The 15,239-nt window shown below is 34.0% G+C and overlaps 1 protein-coding gene across 8 annotated transcripts in view; it reads left to right on the plus strand.

Annotated features, from left to right (window-relative positions):
- Positions 1 to 15,239, plus strand: part of PATJ (PATJ crumbs cell polarity complex component) — a 395,870-nt gene that overhangs the window by 73,106 nt on the left and 307,525 nt on the right. For 7 of the 8 annotated variants that reach the window (XM_073234040.1, XM_073234045.1, XM_073234043.1 and 4 more), the window contains one exon: positions 745 to 876. The exons of the other annotated variant lie outside the window; for it this stretch is intronic. In XM_073234040.1, the coding sequence (XP_073090141.1) occupies positions 745 to 876 (132 nt within the window). The remainder of the gene's footprint in view (positions 1 to 744; positions 877 to 15,239) is intronic. 8 annotated transcript variants of the gene reach the window in all.

Genomic DNA, 15,239 nt, shown 5'->3' on the forward strand with positions numbered 1-15,239 from the left:
AATTCCATATAGCAGTGGCTTCTCCCTGAGAGAAGGGGGAGCCTGGAATAGGGGCCTTGAGGGTGTGAAGTCAGGGATAATATGTAATCAGAGACCTTTGTACTGGATAGGTGTGCTGACACTCTCCCTCAAAATCAGATTCTTATGTCAACTCAGTGATTTTTTTTTTTTTACCTGTTTTTAGACTTACTTGATTCCCACATACTTGGATTTTTTTTCCACCTTATTTTTCTACTGAAGTTTTTCTTGAGAATTTCCCAGGAACCAACAGAAGTGGTTTCCTTGTGTCCTGCCACGGCCTTTCTCTGTGTCGGCATCTTTCTCTCTGTCTCTTACTGTAATTATAAATTCAGATATTGGTACTTAAATATTGTATAAGCTTTGTCTTTGTTTGATATTTTCATTCTTAAATTGCATATTTTTCCTTCTGTGCTTCTAATGGGATGACAGAACTCATTGAAGTATAAGAGGTCAGTGTTAATACTTTGAATGAAACAGGCACATTATATTAAAAAAAAAACTATGAACAATCTGCGTTTTTAAGTGCTTGAATTCCTGTGAAGATCTTATACTGGAGTGTGTGTGCCCCAGTGCATGTCCCTTGTAAAAAGATTAAAGGAAAAACAGCATTTTTTTGCCAAAGAGAATTCAAAGTTTGAGGAATCTATGAGCTTCGTAATATTTTATTCTTCCCAAAATTGAAAGGATGGTGTTTTGAAGCATTTATCTTCTTTGGTATTTCAGGCTGACCACAATGTAGATGTCAGTACTGAAGAGGATGATGACGGGGAATTAGCATTATGGTCTCCTGAAGTCAAGATGGTTGAACTAGTGAAAGATCAGAAAGGCTTGGGATTCAGCATTTTGGATTACCAGGTATAAAAATGACATAGTGTTTTGGAGTAATTAGTTTTTGGAGTAATTAGTATTTAAGTTATGTGCAGTAGTAATTGTGTAAGGCACCCATTTACTAGCAAAACTGAATGGTTTGATATCTAATGCTACTGCCCAAAGATGGAGTGTTAGAATTTCCATTGTTACCTTTGCAATTGAGAGCTCCCTTAGTGATTAAAATGATGGATGATACAATAATTGGACAGTAAAGGAAGCAATAGTTTTATACCCATGAATTCTTTTAGAGCCTGGAACTTGATGAATTTTTTTTTAATGGAGGGTTTTTTCCTCAGCTTCATTGAGATATAGTTCACATATCATAAAATCCACTCATTTAAAGCATACGGCTCGGTTGTTTTAGTATATCCAGAGTTCTCCGACCATCATCACACTCTAATTTTAAAAAAATATCATCACCCCAAAAAGAAACCCCATTCACATTACCAGTCATTCCCAATTCTCACTCTCTTCTTTCTCTCCTTCAAATAAAAGGTTTTATTGTTTTGCTTACCTGTCAATCTCAGTTCACTTAATTAAGTAGAAATGTTCTTGGTCAATTTATATATTATGTTTATATTTAATATAGAACACATAATATTTATGTATTTATATATATTCCAACTATAACGAGGTAAAGTTACTGATTCACTTGCCAGAGGGGTGGGGGAGATGTGAAAGATTAAAATAGGACACGTATATATTATACCAATTTATAGTATTTTTAGACCTTCTTATTATCATAGGAAACCTAAAACTGTTGGTAAGAAATCTCTTCACTTTTAAGATGCATATTTTAATACTTTATTGCTGCCTAAACGCATTGTGGTTTAATAAAGCAAAATGTACTCTATCAAAGCTTATAAAATCCAAGTGATATAAAAATCAATTTTTTTAAAATACAATAAAGCAATCGGGAACAGATTAAAAAAATACTTTGAGCATTATATAAGGACATTAAATTCTATATTTTGGCAGTCTGATTTAAGATTACTGAAATAGCCAATTTTTGCTGATGCATTTCTGTGCCAGATAACCCTTTCCATTATTAGAACTTCTCTTTGAAATATTCCAAATAATACATATTTGGGAAATATTTTTATGAAGAAATAGCAATACTGAAATATTATGGACATTTATATATTGGTTAATATTAGGACATATAAAACAAATAGCAGGCATTATCTATCATTTTTTCCAGCCTAGTGTAGCTCTATTACCTAGCACATGGTGGGTGATTAATAAATATATACAGAATGATTGAGTAATGTTTAGGTTGGCCAGAATTAGCTGGAACTAAATGAACATATTAAGTGGGCTTTTTTTGTTAACTAATTTGGTAACTGGGATTTAGTTTAGGAAACACCTTTCAGATGTAGTCTTAGATATTTAGCTGTATTTCCATTATCACTAGAAAGTATATTTATTTGTTTTGTTTTTTTTAACTAAAGTCCATACTTTATTCAGATTTCTGAGGTTTCCATTGATATCCTCTGTCTGTTCCAGGATCCCATCCAGAATGTCATTACATTTAGTTGTCATTATCTCCTTAAGCTCCTCTTGGTTCTGATAGCTTCTCAGAATTTCCTTGCTTCTGATGGCCTTGACAGTCTTGAGGAGTAACGGTCAGGTATTTTGTAGAATGTCCTTCAACCTGATGTGTTCTTATGATTACACTGGTGGTGTGGGCTTTGGAAGGACCACACAGATAAAGTGTGTTTCTTATCACACACTATCAAGTGTTTGTCACTGTAGAGGTGAACCTTGACTTCCTGGTTGAGGTAATGTGTCAGGTTTCTCCATTATACAATTACTGTTTTTCTCTTCTCACACACTGTTTGGAAGGAAGATACTGTAAGCAACCCACATTTAAGGAGTGGGGAGTTATGTTCCACCTCCTTGAGTGTGGAGTATCTACATAAATTATTTGGAATTCTTTTGCACAGGAGATTTGTCTGTTTTTTCCCATTTACTTATTTATTCACTTCAATATGGATTCATGTATATCTGCTTTATACTTTGAGCTATAAGTTGATACTACTTTGTTTATTTTGTTTCCCAAATTGTTCCAGGTTTGGCCATTGGGAACACTTTCTGTTAGCTCCTGTGTTGCAATGATATACTTCTGTCATTGTGAGTGTGTGTGTGTGTGTGTGTGTGTTTTTTGGTATCGTTAATACAGTTACTTGAACAACATTATCATCACTAGACTCTCCCTAATATCAAGTCCCCCCTCCCACATACCCCATTACAGTCAGTGCCCATCAGCATAGCAAGACACTGTAGAATCATTACCTGTCTTCTCTGCATATACTGCCTTTTCTATCCCCGCAACCCCCGGCGCTACATTATGTGTGCTAATCATAATGCCCCTTTATCCCCCTTATCCCTCCCTTCCCACCCATCCTCCCCAGTCCCTTTCCCTTTGGTAACTGTTAGTCCATTATTGGGTTCTGTGAGATTTATTTGCATTTTTATATAATAAGTATTTGTCATAATCATTGCTGTTACTCTCCTAAGGGTAAGAGGAAAATAAATAAATAAAACTGCAGGTTTATATTTTGCATATTACATATGTTAATGCAGAGAAGTGCTTCAGAAATTAAAACCAAAACAAACTTAAGTAAAAGACTGAAAGAAAAACTTGATAGTCCTTTAACAGTGTAATCCCTAGTTAACAGAAAATTTTCTTTATCAGTTCTGAGCTTTACACTTTTTTAAAGGAGTCAGTTCTAAATATGCAAATTTTTTTCCTTTACTGTGTTCTTATAGGTATGCATGTAACATACCTTTGGTTTTTTAACAATTTTATTTTTATTTATAAAATTCGAGGTGTTTCATTCCCTCCCTCATCCATTATAATAATCATTTTACATACTGATACTTATGCACAAGTTATATAAAGTACTTTTGCTACAATAGAAGTATTAGATATTCTTTTTGCCTTTGTGCTTCTTGGAAATATAGAAAACTATTTCATTTTCAAAATGCTACTTTGATTCATGTTATGGGGCTTAGCTTATTTACTTCTGTGGTTAAATCTAGGAAGAAAAAACATTTAATCTTAAATTGAATTTTTTGCCTAAGTCAATCTTAAGTACATTTACTTACAGTTTTATACAGCACATTTTGACCATTTGTCAGTTGTATGCAGAACTGTTGTTCACTATGACATTTAGGTGACACATAAACACAATTTAAAATTTGATTTGGGGCAAATTAATTAATTGGTTATACCATCCCATGTTGTAATTAGGTAATAAATTCTAAAGTTAAAAAATATTTTTTGCAAGACCAGGTGAAAGTTTAGCAAAAGCCACGAAAGGCCATGTTCCTGGCAATTATTGTATTTGATGTGTCCTGTATGGATTTATTAGGTAACTGAATAGGGCCAGTGAAGATCCACCTCCTATGCCCCCACCCTCCCTTAGCATACTTAGAATAAGTACTATAGAAACATCTTGGTCACAGTGAGAAAATTTTCATAGAATGGGAGAGCGTCCAGGTTGTAAAGGATCTGCATTAGCAGTATTGAAGAGATTGAAAATTTATTTTGGAATATTAATTTCAGTTAACCACTTTCTCACTAATGCATTTTTATCTGGAATAATAAAAACTTTCTCAAGACCCTGACACATTTACATACAACATCTATTTCATTGATCCTAATGCAATTTCTTCATCTTAAAAGGGGGATAATAATATCTAGCTCAAAAGATTATTGAGGATTAAATAAGTTGATGTGTAAAGAAGTGGGAAATGTTACATTATTATGGGAATATATTAATAATCATCCAATTTAGAAAATGAACACAACAGTTTTGATATATACTTTGAAGACAGAACCATACTACAACATTTCTTACTCTTATCAATTTTTATTTGAGTTAGGAAAATTAAAAAGTAGATGCCTTTGTTTAGTGAAGTATAAATTTAATTATAAAATTATATTCTAAAGTGCAGCCAACTCTTGATGAGCCATATGTGAATTACCCAACTGTGGATTATTGGCCAGAGATTTGCTTTTTATATAAATTGAACTGAACCTTAGGAAAAGATGAGTGAACAGATAAAGGATCTTGACTTGGCTATAGAACTACGGGGTAGCTGCATGGAGAGGTGATTCATTCACCACTGATGTAAGTTTTGTAGTTGAGCAAAGAAAACAAGTGTGCCTTTATACCTAAAACAAAGAAGTTGAATCTAATAATAAAGCTTATCATATGGCCAAAGAGTAAAATGTGGAAATTCGTTTCCATGAAAGCATTTAAAACAGATTGGGGCAAAGGAAATGGAGAAAGCAACAGGGAAGACATAGTAAATATGATTCAGGTTGTAAGTCTCCTTATAAGATTTTAGGACAAAGTGGTGTAGCTTTTATTGTCTGTGATTTGAATGGACTCAAATATTCTAGGCACTACTCCATGTGGTGGCTAGTTAAAATCTTGCCATAATCCTGCCATTTTTGTACCATATCAGTGAGTCGTTGGTCACTGTCATGGAGAACAACAATGTGCATAATTTTTCAAGAGCATGAATATTATGGTTTAACTATGTACTCTGTTTCTAAGCAATGTAAAACTTTAAATATTTGGTTGTAAGTTTTTATAGTTCTTTGCAGTTTTTAGGTGTGGTTTGCATATTGTGCTTTAGTTATCTTTGTCTTGATTATGTGTAATCTGTATTCCTTGGAATATTTCTAATATTCATACTAATGGTAATCTTATACAAATTGAGTAATAATAGCTAATGTCTATTGAGTGTTTACTATTTGCTAGGCACTGTTGTAATTGCCTTGTGTATTTCTCACAAGAACCATACAAAGTAAGAACAATTTTTACCCTCATTTTAGAAGTGAGGAATCTGAGACACAGAGAGATTAAGTAACTAGTCCAAGTTCACACAGCTAGAATATGGCAGAACTAGAATTTGAATTCAAGCAGTTGGCTGCCAGGATCTGTGCTTTTAATCACCACATACTACACTCTTCCTTTCCTTATGAGTGATATTTTTCCATGTGCCTTTTATTAAAGGGGACCTCTGTAAAACTTATTACAGCAGATTGTCCTGTTTTTTTCCAGCTTGCAAAAAATTTCTTAAAGACAAGCTGCTAAATAGTATTATCGTTTTTAATACTTACATGAAAGCTTAGTAATTATTAGAAATTAATATAATGTGCTCTTATGCATTGGGTAAGAGCTAGTGTTTATTGTTTTAAATGAAAATAATTACAAAGTTAAGAATCCTAAATTAGTGCAAGTAATTTGTTGTGGATTAGTGTTCAATAATGAAGCAACTATTAGGTAGCCTGAGAGTCTGTAATTTTTAATTTCTACCAAAAAGCTTGAAATATGTTTAGAACTGTGTGGATTTTACCTTTGGTTGACCTTATAAATTAAACATGGCAAGTGGATATTTTCTAGTGTTTTGATTTATGTTGAACTTTGAATAACCCCTCATGATTATAATTCACTAGAAATGTTTGACATTAGCCAATTTTTGAACATTAGCCATAATATTGCCATTCTTGATACTTTTTGAATTTCAGTGATTTAGAAGGTAAAATTTATTAACTAATAATTCTCCCTCCCATATCTTATTCCTCATTTTTCCCCCCTCATGATATGGATGGACTCAATTTTTTCCCAAAGTAGATATTTTTGAAAGACTTCAGGTTTATCTCAGACGCTGAGGCAGATAAAAATAGAAAGCATAATAACACAGCCATTGAGAGGTGATTCATATAAATACTGTTAGTAATGTTCTAAAAAGTTGTTTGAAAAGCCAAAGACAAATGATGACTCATTAAAAACAGTGAAAATATTCCTCCCTATAAAAATTAAGTGATTAATTTTTCTTAACAGAAGAAATGGGTTATAAAACCTAGATAGTATGAATATGAAACATGGCAGTATTGCCAAGTCTTGGATATGGTATGTCTTAGTATGTGAGAAAAACTTAGTGTGCTGTTTTGCCTGACTACTAACTTTAGGTAGAATTCTCTTTTAAAAAGGTTTTCAAAGGTTGGAGGAAGGAATTGTATAAATTCCATGTATGTGAATTTAACTTAGCTTTCTTTTCATATGGACACTGGAATGACTTTCTGTGCACATTGGAAATGTTTTAAAAATAAGTGATATATAAGCATCTTATTACACTGATGGACAGTGACTGTAATGGGGTATGTGGTGGGGACTTGATAATGGGGGGAGTCTTGTAACCATAATGTTGCTCATATAATTATACATTAATGATACGAAATAAATAAAACACAAATAAATAAATAAGTTATATATAAATATAACATAGCATAAAAATTTAAAGGTATGTGAAGATATCTGCTACAAGTAAACCTACCTCTGACCATATTTCTTCACTCCTCCCATATAAAACCTCCTATTTTCCTATCTGTCCTCCCAGAGATATTTTATACATACACAGCTTTATATTATAAGTAATTATTTTTTTGTTGCTTAATGTTTTTTGTTTTTTTACACATAAATGGAATGTGTCATACATACTTTAAGCACATTGCTGTTTTCTTCAATTATATGTTCTTTCATTTTGGTACTTATAGAGCTACCGAATTCTTTTTAATGACTACATAGTGTTTTAGTGTTGAAATACAATAATTTATTTAGCCAATCTCCTATATCCAGTTGGTAGGTATTTAAAATGAAGCTATACTTGATATTTTTGTAATTCTTTTATTCTTTGTAAAAAGATGGAAATAATTCTTGTGATAAATTCCTAGAAGTAGTGAAATTCTTATCAAACAAGAATATGTCTTTTAAATTTTGGTACACTTTTACTAAATTGCTTGAACATAATTGTATGTGAGACTCATTGTATTTAGACCATTTAAAATTGATGCCTTCATATGTAGAGTAATTTGTTAAATCAGATAATTCTCAGGGAAAATAAAGTGTAAGGAGGTATGTAATTCCTGAATTTGCTAATGGTTTTCCATTATATGGACAGATTAAGTGATAGCAATATATAACTACCAATTTTGTTTCAACTTAATAATGGCAGTAATCAATTTATTGATCTCTGTAGCTAAGAGGACATAAACTAATTATATTCAGACCATATTCTTAGTGCCCAAAACTCTATTCCTGTTTCTTCTACCATTTTTAATCTTGTTTATCAGAAAATTGATTTTAAAAAATGGATGAAATTAAGGACCTTAATTTTTGCTTTGAGATTTGAATACATAGTGTTTAGTAATAACTTGTTGAAGGCCACTGTCTTTATGTTCATATTAGCTGATTAGTTTGTAGAATCCAGGATAGAGAATTTGGTAGGTATTGACATAATTCTAACATATAGAAATACATGTATTAGTAACATTAAACAGTCAGATACAAACCTATACTATTTCTAGAATCTAAGCTATATAGGAGTTCTTTGGGTCGGGTTCACCCGTGTAGAATTAAGATACTAAGACTAAAAACAAAGTTCAGTCAGTTCTCCATTAAGGGCAGTATCTGTATTCTTGCAAATATATAGCCTACTATTGAACAAACCACACAGCTGCATTTAAAGATCACTTTTGCTTGCACTTGGAACTGATGAAGTCTACTCTCTGCCCATCCCTAATTCTTATCCACATGTATTTTTATTAACATCAAAGTACTGTAAGCTCCAATGCCAACTGGGCTGAAGATTTCTTTTCACAGAGGATTTGCTTCCTTTCCCTCTATGGGAAAGTTCTATATCCTTTAAATCATTTTAAGCTGCTTCATTTGAAAAATAATTCCCAGTACTGTGTTCATAGAGTGGACTGATTGTGGCCAGTGGGGAAATTTTCTCTTGGCTTAAAGATTGCTTTTCAAGCCTGTGAAGTGGGTGAATGAAGGGAGCCCACTCCTGGTGTGTGGAGTTTGTAGTGTGCTCAGGATGATGACTGACTTCCAAAAACCTCAGTACTGCACGACTAAAGCCATCAGGAGACCAGAAGCCACTTAATAAGAGATCAAAGAGGCTGTGTGTATATCAGCTTGAAATCCAGATAGTACAGATCAAAAGCTTGCCTTAGTGAGGCAGCTGCAGGGGGTTGAAGTTAGCAGGAGGCCTCAAAGATCTTAAGTCAGGCCTGATGTTGAACTTTGCAGGAATTTCATGGCTCCCCTGAAATACGAATTTGGCAAAAAATCCCATTGTGTCTAATAGTGGGGGGAGAGAATAGAGGGTAGGCAGCAGATGCCTGTCAGATGAGTGGTGCTTTCTCATAAGGTAGCTTTCCTTTTAACAAGTATTTCTTAAGGGCAGTTTCTCTTTCACACTAGAAGGCATTGCTGAGGAGGAGGAGATCCTGAAAATGATGTATCTGTTGTATTACCTTTAGTGGGTATTTCAGAAATGGCCAAACTATAAACGTTAGTGTTTATGACACAACCATGGAGAGCTAAAGTATAGGCATGAAGATGCTAAGATTTACTGCAATGCCTGGTAATTACATCTTTCCTGTGAAATGTTCAAGATACTCCAGGAAGTTAGTCAGTAACAGTCTATATGCATCTGTGTCTCCCATGTAATTAAAAACAGAACAATAGCTTCAAAAAAAAAAAGAAAGAAGAAAGAAAAAGAAAGGAAGGAAGGAAGGAAGGGAGGGAGGGAGGGAGGGAGGAAGGAAGGAAGGAAGGAAGAAGGAAGGAAGGAAGGAAGGGAGGGAGGGAGGGAGGGAAGGGAAGGGAAAGGAAAGGAAAGGGAGGGAGGGAGAGAGAGAGAGAGAGAGAGAGAGAGAGAGAAAGAGAGAGAGAGAAAGAAAGAAAAGAAGAAGAAGATGAAGAGGAGTCTAGGTGTGGGTTTGTTTTGGAAGTTTCCACTTAATTTTGATGTTAGCGTTGAGAACCATGGTGATAGATGAAAGTCATAACCCTTCCTAGAATATAGCAGAAAGATTGAATCAAATCCAAAAAACATATTGAGAATCTGTTATCCCAAGGCATGGTGATTTTTACTACTCTTCCCTGTTTTTGGGTGACTCCTGGGGCCAGGCAGTGATCCAGAGAAGCCTTGCTCCCCCCAGTGAGGGCCAGGAAATGGCGCTGCCTCCTTCTGGTTCCGAAGACCTAATTTGTTAATGATGCATGAAAGGGGATTGACTGCCTGATCCTACACACCATTTTCTAGGGCTCAAGCTCCCCTTTCAGCTGTTCCCTCTGTATTTTACTTTCGTCAGATATTACATTCATCACTATGCCACTGTGAATATACAAGAGCACAAGCTGGCACAGGAAGGACCAGGATTTGTGTTCTGGCTGTAACATCTTACTAAGGCTTTGGACAGGATTGTTAGTGTTTCTTATTCTCAGTTTACTAAAATAATAATCTCTGAAATAGAATGAATGTTTGCCTTATAAAGCCTGTGAAGACTAAATAAAAGATTTATATAAATGCCCACACTTTTCTAGGCATCAAAATGTGTTATTAGTTGCTAAAAAATGGTGATGTGATGATGATGATGGAGATCTTCTAAAATAGAATCTGAACACAGACTAGCTTTACCTGTTACTCATTCTCTCCTTCAATATATATATATTGTTCACTTAACAAAAAACTTTTAGAATTAATAAATGAATTTCGTAAAGTCACAGGATACAAAATCAACACGTAGAAATCTGTTGTGTTTCTGTAAGTGAATAACCAGCAGGAAGAGAAATTTAGAAAACATTCCATGTACAATTGCATCAAAAAGAATAAAATACCTAGGAATAAGTCTTAACGAAGGAGGTTAGGGACCTGTATTCTGAAAACTATAACAATGGTGAAAGAAATGGAAGACAACACAAATAGGAAGATATTCCATGCTCATAGATAGGGAGAATTAATATTGTTAAAGTGGCCATACTGCCCAAAGCAGCATACAGATTCAAAGCAATCCCTATAAAAATGCCAATGGCATTTTTCACAGAAGTAGAACAAATAATCCTAAAATTATATGGAACTACAAAAGACTCCAAGTAGCCAAAGCAATCCTGAGAAAGAAGAACAAAGCTGGAGTTCCCATGCTCCCTGATTTTAAGCTATACTGCAAAGCTACAGTAATCAAGGCAGTATGGCACTGGCACAAAAATAGACACATAGATCAATGGAGCAGAATAGGTAGTCCAGGAATAAACCCATGTTTGTATAGTCAACTAACCTATGACAATGGAAGCAAGAATATGCAATGGGAAGAAGACAGTCTCTTCAATCAATGGTATTGGGAAAACTAGACAGCTACATGCAAAAGAATTAAACTGGATCACTATCTTACATTATACACAAAAATAAACTCGAAATGAATTAAAGACCTAAATATAAGAAATGAAACCATGAAACTCCTAGAAGAAAACATATTCAGTGAGCTTTTGAACATTGGCATTAGCAATTTTTTTCTGGATATGTCTCCTTGGGCAAGGGAAACAAAAGCAAAAATAAGTAGATGGTAGAACATCAAACTAAAAACCTGCACAGCAAAGAAAACTATCAAAAAAATGAAAAGGCAACCAGCTGAAGAGAATATATCTATGAATGATATATCCAATATGGGGCTAATATGCAAAATATAAAATGAACTTATACAACTCAACATCAAAACAACAAATAACCTGTTTAAAAAATGGGCAGAGGACCTGAATAGATATTTTTCCAAAGAAGACCTACAGATGACCAACAGGTACATGAAAAGATGCTCAACATCACTAATTATCAGGGAAATGCAAATCAAAACCAGAATGAGATAACACCTCACACCAAACAAAAGGGCTAATATCAACAAGACAAGAAATAACAAGTGTTGACAAGGATGTGGAGAAAAGGGAGCCCTCCTACACTGTTGGTGGGAATATAAATTGGAGCAGCCACTATGGAAAGCAGTATAGAGGTTTCTCAAAAAAAAACCTAACTAAAAATAGAAATGCTATATGACCTAGTAATTCAAAATTACTGGAAATTTATCTGAAGAAACCAAAATCACTCATTTGAAAATATATATACACTTGTATATAACATTGTAGCATTATTTACAATAGCCAAGATATGGAGGCAACCTAAATGTCCATCAATAGATGAATGGATAAAGAAGTGGTACGTATGTACAATGCAATATTACTCAGCCATAAAAAAGAATGAAGTATTGCCATTTGTGACAATATGGATGGAACAGAAGGTATAATGCTAAGTGAAATAAGTCAGACAAAGGCAAGTACCATATGATTTCACTCATGTGGAATCTGAAAAACAAACCAAACAAACAGATTTATAAACACAGAGAACAGACTGGTGGTTGCCATAGGGGAGGGAGTGGAGGGTTGGGCGAAATAGGTGAAGGAGATAAAAAGGTACCATCTTCCAATTATTAAGTAAATTAGTCATGGGGATAAAACTACAGCACAGTCAATAATATTGTAATATCTTTTTATGTTGACAGTATCTACACTTATAGTGAGCATATAAAAAAGAAAAAATCTGAGCATAGACTGGCTGCACTGGTTATTCATTCTCTCCATCATAAAAAAATTCTTTTTATTAATATGAGCCAGTATGGGGGATATAAAGTTGAAAATACATGCTTCCTTTAAAGATCTTGTCTTTAACAAATGTTTATTGAGCATCTTCTGTGCCAGGCACTGCTCCAGACACTGTGGATGTAGAAGTAAACAAAACAGACAATATACTCCATGTCCTCATGAAGTTTAAATTCAACTGAGAGTAGAGAGTCAGTGGATAAATAAACATGTTAAATATAATAAAGGAAACATTTGGGAACAACTCTATAATGTTACGACTAGCAATGGCAGAGGACTAAGATCGATGATTGTTTCTGAGGACCCAGAGGGGCCTCACAGTCAATGGAGGTCTACATTGTAGGCAAACAGGTAGTAGATGTTCCAGGCACAGGAACGTCCTGGAATTGACTACTTGGTCCTTATTTTATGTGTTTTCTTATTTAGTAACTGTTAACCATATAATACCTATCTAAGCTTTTGAATTTTATTTCTTTTAATGAAATATCTTTTGAGGAACTTAGTGTTCTAATATTTTATTTGGAAAGCATGACTGCTAGTCACATGACATTAATAACCAGTGATTTAGTCATCTCCACAACCCCAGGAGGTAGGTCCTATAATCATCCTCATTTTATGGATGAGTAAACTGATGATAGGAGGTTACGACATTTGTTCAAGATCACCCAACTTGTAGGTAGTGGAACTGGGCTTCTTAATCTGGTTTGTATTGTGAAAGTACAGTCTTTAGACCTTAAATACACTGATTCTTCAAAATTGTGGCTTACTACAATGATAAATGATAAACATTTCTGAATGTCTTCCCAGAGAGACATACTTATTACAGTTCAAAAAGACTTACTTCAGATTATTTCTGAATCCTATGGTCTCTTGCCTTTACCTTCACATCTGGCCAAAGCTCTTTAGAGACGATGTTATTTTCATTGCCAGAGAGTAGAATCTGTGTGTGGGTTACCTTAGATTTCCCAGCAGGACTCCTTGGCATTTTTCCTATACAGTTTCAAAATTGGCAAAGTTATATTCTTCATGTTGTATGCTGCATATCATAGAGTATTTGTTGCTCTTTCAAGGATTTTAAAAAATTGCAGAGTCTTTTCTAAGGAATGAAGAGCAGCCTGTGTCCATGATGTGGCAGTGGCTGGCAGAGAACTTCCCAGCCAAGATATAGCTCCTGTCTTTCAGTGTCTACTTTAAGGGAGAATAAAGACTGAGGATACTATGCTGTTTGGAGTCCCTGTTCATGTGCAGAAGTCTGTGTATCTGGGGAGTACAGGATCAACCCTTTATTTTTATGTATTACCATCTAAGTGTAATATCACAAATGATTTAGCAGTTGATAGCACTCTTGGTCTAAATCACAGTGCTCAGTTGATTCTAGAAGGCAGTGAATGAGATAGTAATTGTTAACTTGTCATGTCCTTGTGTCTTAGTAAGGTCTTTTCCATCATCGTCTTCATAATACTAATCATAATAATAGTAACAGCAGTTATGAAGTGATTGCCATGAATTTAGTTTACTAAGTACTTTACGTGCCTTATCTAATGCTTTTAGCAAACTACTATGAAATATCTATACTATTGTTCTTTCCACTTACAAATGAGAAAACCTGAGTCTCAGAGATTAAACAGCTTAAACAGTATCACTAAGCTAATATTTGTAAGTGTTTACATTTGGAAAATTAAAATGAATTCTGAGGCTAGTATTAGAAAAGGTTTGAGAAATTTTAGGTGTCATACTTCCCCTGCATCATCATAATTTTCAACTGATGTTTCTTTTCTTGGAAGATGCTACAATATTTCTTATTTATAAATTCATTTTCTACTTAAAACAATTTTTTTTGGTAAAATACACATAAAATTTATCATCTTAACCATTTTTTAAATGTATAGTTCAGTAGTGTTAAGTATATTCACATTTCCACTAATACAGTTTTAGTAGTGGGTATTCTACTCGTGGAACCTCAGTGATTTCAGTTAGATGATAGAAGTTTCAGATAAAGGACAGTTGTGTGGTTTGTTTTGTTTTCCTTACAACCAGCAAAGGTTCTAGGCCAGGAGTGAATGGTAAATACATAAACTATTATAGCATGACATAAAACTTTGAAGAGATGAAACTTTCAAGGAAACTGTAATATCCAGGGAAACTGATAGACTAGAAGGAGATAGGAGAAAGCAATAATCTTTAAGAAGTGATTTCCATGGGACTCCTGCTTGAGCCAGTTTAATTTTTTGGAACCATTTTAATTATTACAGTTCTTAAAATAGATTTTTAAGGTATCAAACTATACAGAATACAATTATGTACAAGCTTATTTTTTTCCTCTCTTTAGAATATATTTTGATTTATTTTAGCATGTCTCTCTGTGCACTTCTCTTCTGTTGCACTTTTAATTGCCTTACATGCTGTGCTTGCTGTGCTGCTCAGGGACTGTTTAGTTTTATGCATGATGCATGGAAAAATCTATTCTTAATGCCTAACAGTATTTAGGAAGTAATAAGACACAAGGAGCCAGGAACTGTATCATTTTAATCTATCTTGAGTGCACTAAATGTATTTTGTGGGTACTTTGAACATGATGGTGTTGTGGTAATTGGCATGATTAGTGTAATAACTTGGCTATATTATAAAATAGTTAAAAATGGGGTTAGATTCTGGTAAGATCGCTTGCTCATTATTTATTAGAATCATTTAGTTACTGCCTTGCATTCACTATAAATACATTTCTTTCTCTTTGCTAAAAGTAAACCTTTAGCTTGTCGGTCAAGTCAATTAATTATAGACCACTATATTAAGCCAGAACTATTCTAGTGATTTTAATTCAACTAATAGTCC

The sequence above is a fragment of the Manis javanica genome, chromosome 4, assembly GCF_040802235.1.
Source record: "Manis javanica isolate MJ-LG chromosome 4, MJ_LKY, whole genome shotgun sequence".
NCBI classification, from domain to species: domain Eukaryota; kingdom Metazoa; phylum Chordata; class Mammalia; order Pholidota; family Manidae; genus Manis; species Manis javanica.